This window comes from Hipposideros armiger, unplaced genomic scaffold, assembly GCF_001890085.2.
Source record: "Hipposideros armiger isolate ML-2016 unplaced genomic scaffold, ASM189008v1 scaffold_96, whole genome shotgun sequence".
Lineage (NCBI taxonomy): Eukaryota > Metazoa > Chordata > Mammalia > Chiroptera > Hipposideridae > Hipposideros > Hipposideros armiger.
Genome location: NW_017731446.1, coordinates 2,373,650 through 2,374,749, shown reverse-complemented (window position 1 = coordinate 2,374,749; position 1,100 = coordinate 2,373,650). Strand labels below are relative to the sequence as shown.

The window sequence follows — 1,100 nt, the reverse complement described above, 5'->3', positions numbered from 1 at the left end:
GGATGATGGAGAGACCAATAGCGTGCAAATCGGGCTGGTTACAGATGTTATTTCGATAGAAGCCATTTGCTAGCAGGCACAGAAGGTGAACCTGAGGAGAAAGAGAAAAGGGAAGACAGTGAAGGAAGGCTAAAAACTAGAGGAATTTTTGCTGCCAAATTAAAAGACATTTTGTGGGCAGGAAGTATTTGTTGTCATTTCTACATACAAAGAAGTAAAAATACTAACTTTAACTATTTCCCAAGATTTTGACTTTCACCCCCTCTTCTATTTAGATACTCATTCCCTCAAAAAGCCTCAAACCTCAAAGCTTCAAAATACTATTGGGTTGTCAGAAAAGTCATGACTCATTTTTGCAATGAAACCATAGAAAAAATACGTCATGACTTTTCCAACAACCCAATAACTTCTTTTAAGAGGCCTTGTCTTTTAGAGATACACATACTGAAGGATCTGTGGATGAAATACTACAATATCTGGGGTTTGATCCAAAAAGATCAGGCGGAAAAGTGAGTAGGTGGAGAGAACAGCAAGACTGCTCACAGGCTAACTGTCAAAGCTTGGAGACGGCACCGGGCTCACTGCACTGCTCTCTGCATTTCCACATGTGCTTGAACCCAGCATCCTCCGCTTCAAGCCCTACATCTGGGTCAGCCAAGTGGCTCAGCTGGTTAAGAGTTGGCTTAAGAACACGAGGTCTGAGCAACAGGGCTGCTGGCTGGATTCCCACATGGGCCAGTGACGCTGCATCCAAGCTGAGCTGTCGCTGAGTTGCCAACAGGTGGCAGGATGGCTCAGCTGGTGTAACAACAAGATTGCCTGTTCAATGTTGGGTTATGCTCACTGGCAACTAAGACTGAACTTGGCACCTTGAGCTGAGCTGCCGCCCAGATGGCTCAGTGGATAGAGTGTGTGCTCTTAATAAGGCTGCTAGTTTGACTCCCACATGGGATGGTGGCTACGCCCACCTGAAACTAAGACTGAACACTGCACCTTGAGCTTAGAGGCCACGAGCTGCCGACAGGCAGCCAGATGGTGACTGGCGCCCTCCACAATGAAGACTGAAGAACAACTTGGCCGGTCCCCTTCCCCAATTCCCC

General features: G+C 46.9%; 1 protein-coding gene across 1 annotated transcript in view; it reads right to left on the bottom strand.

The window, feature by feature from the left end:
* The window catches only part of XPC (XPC complex subunit, DNA damage recognition and repair factor), a gene marked incomplete at its 3' end in the record, with an annotated part of 52,901 nt that overhangs the window by 30,840 nt on the left and 20,961 nt on the right, over positions 1 to 1,100 (bottom strand). The window contains exon 6 of the mRNA XM_019645955.1: positions 2 to 91. Within this exon, the coding sequence (XP_019501500.1) occupies positions 2 to 91 (90 nt within the window). The remainder of the gene's footprint in view (position 1; positions 92 to 1,100) is intronic.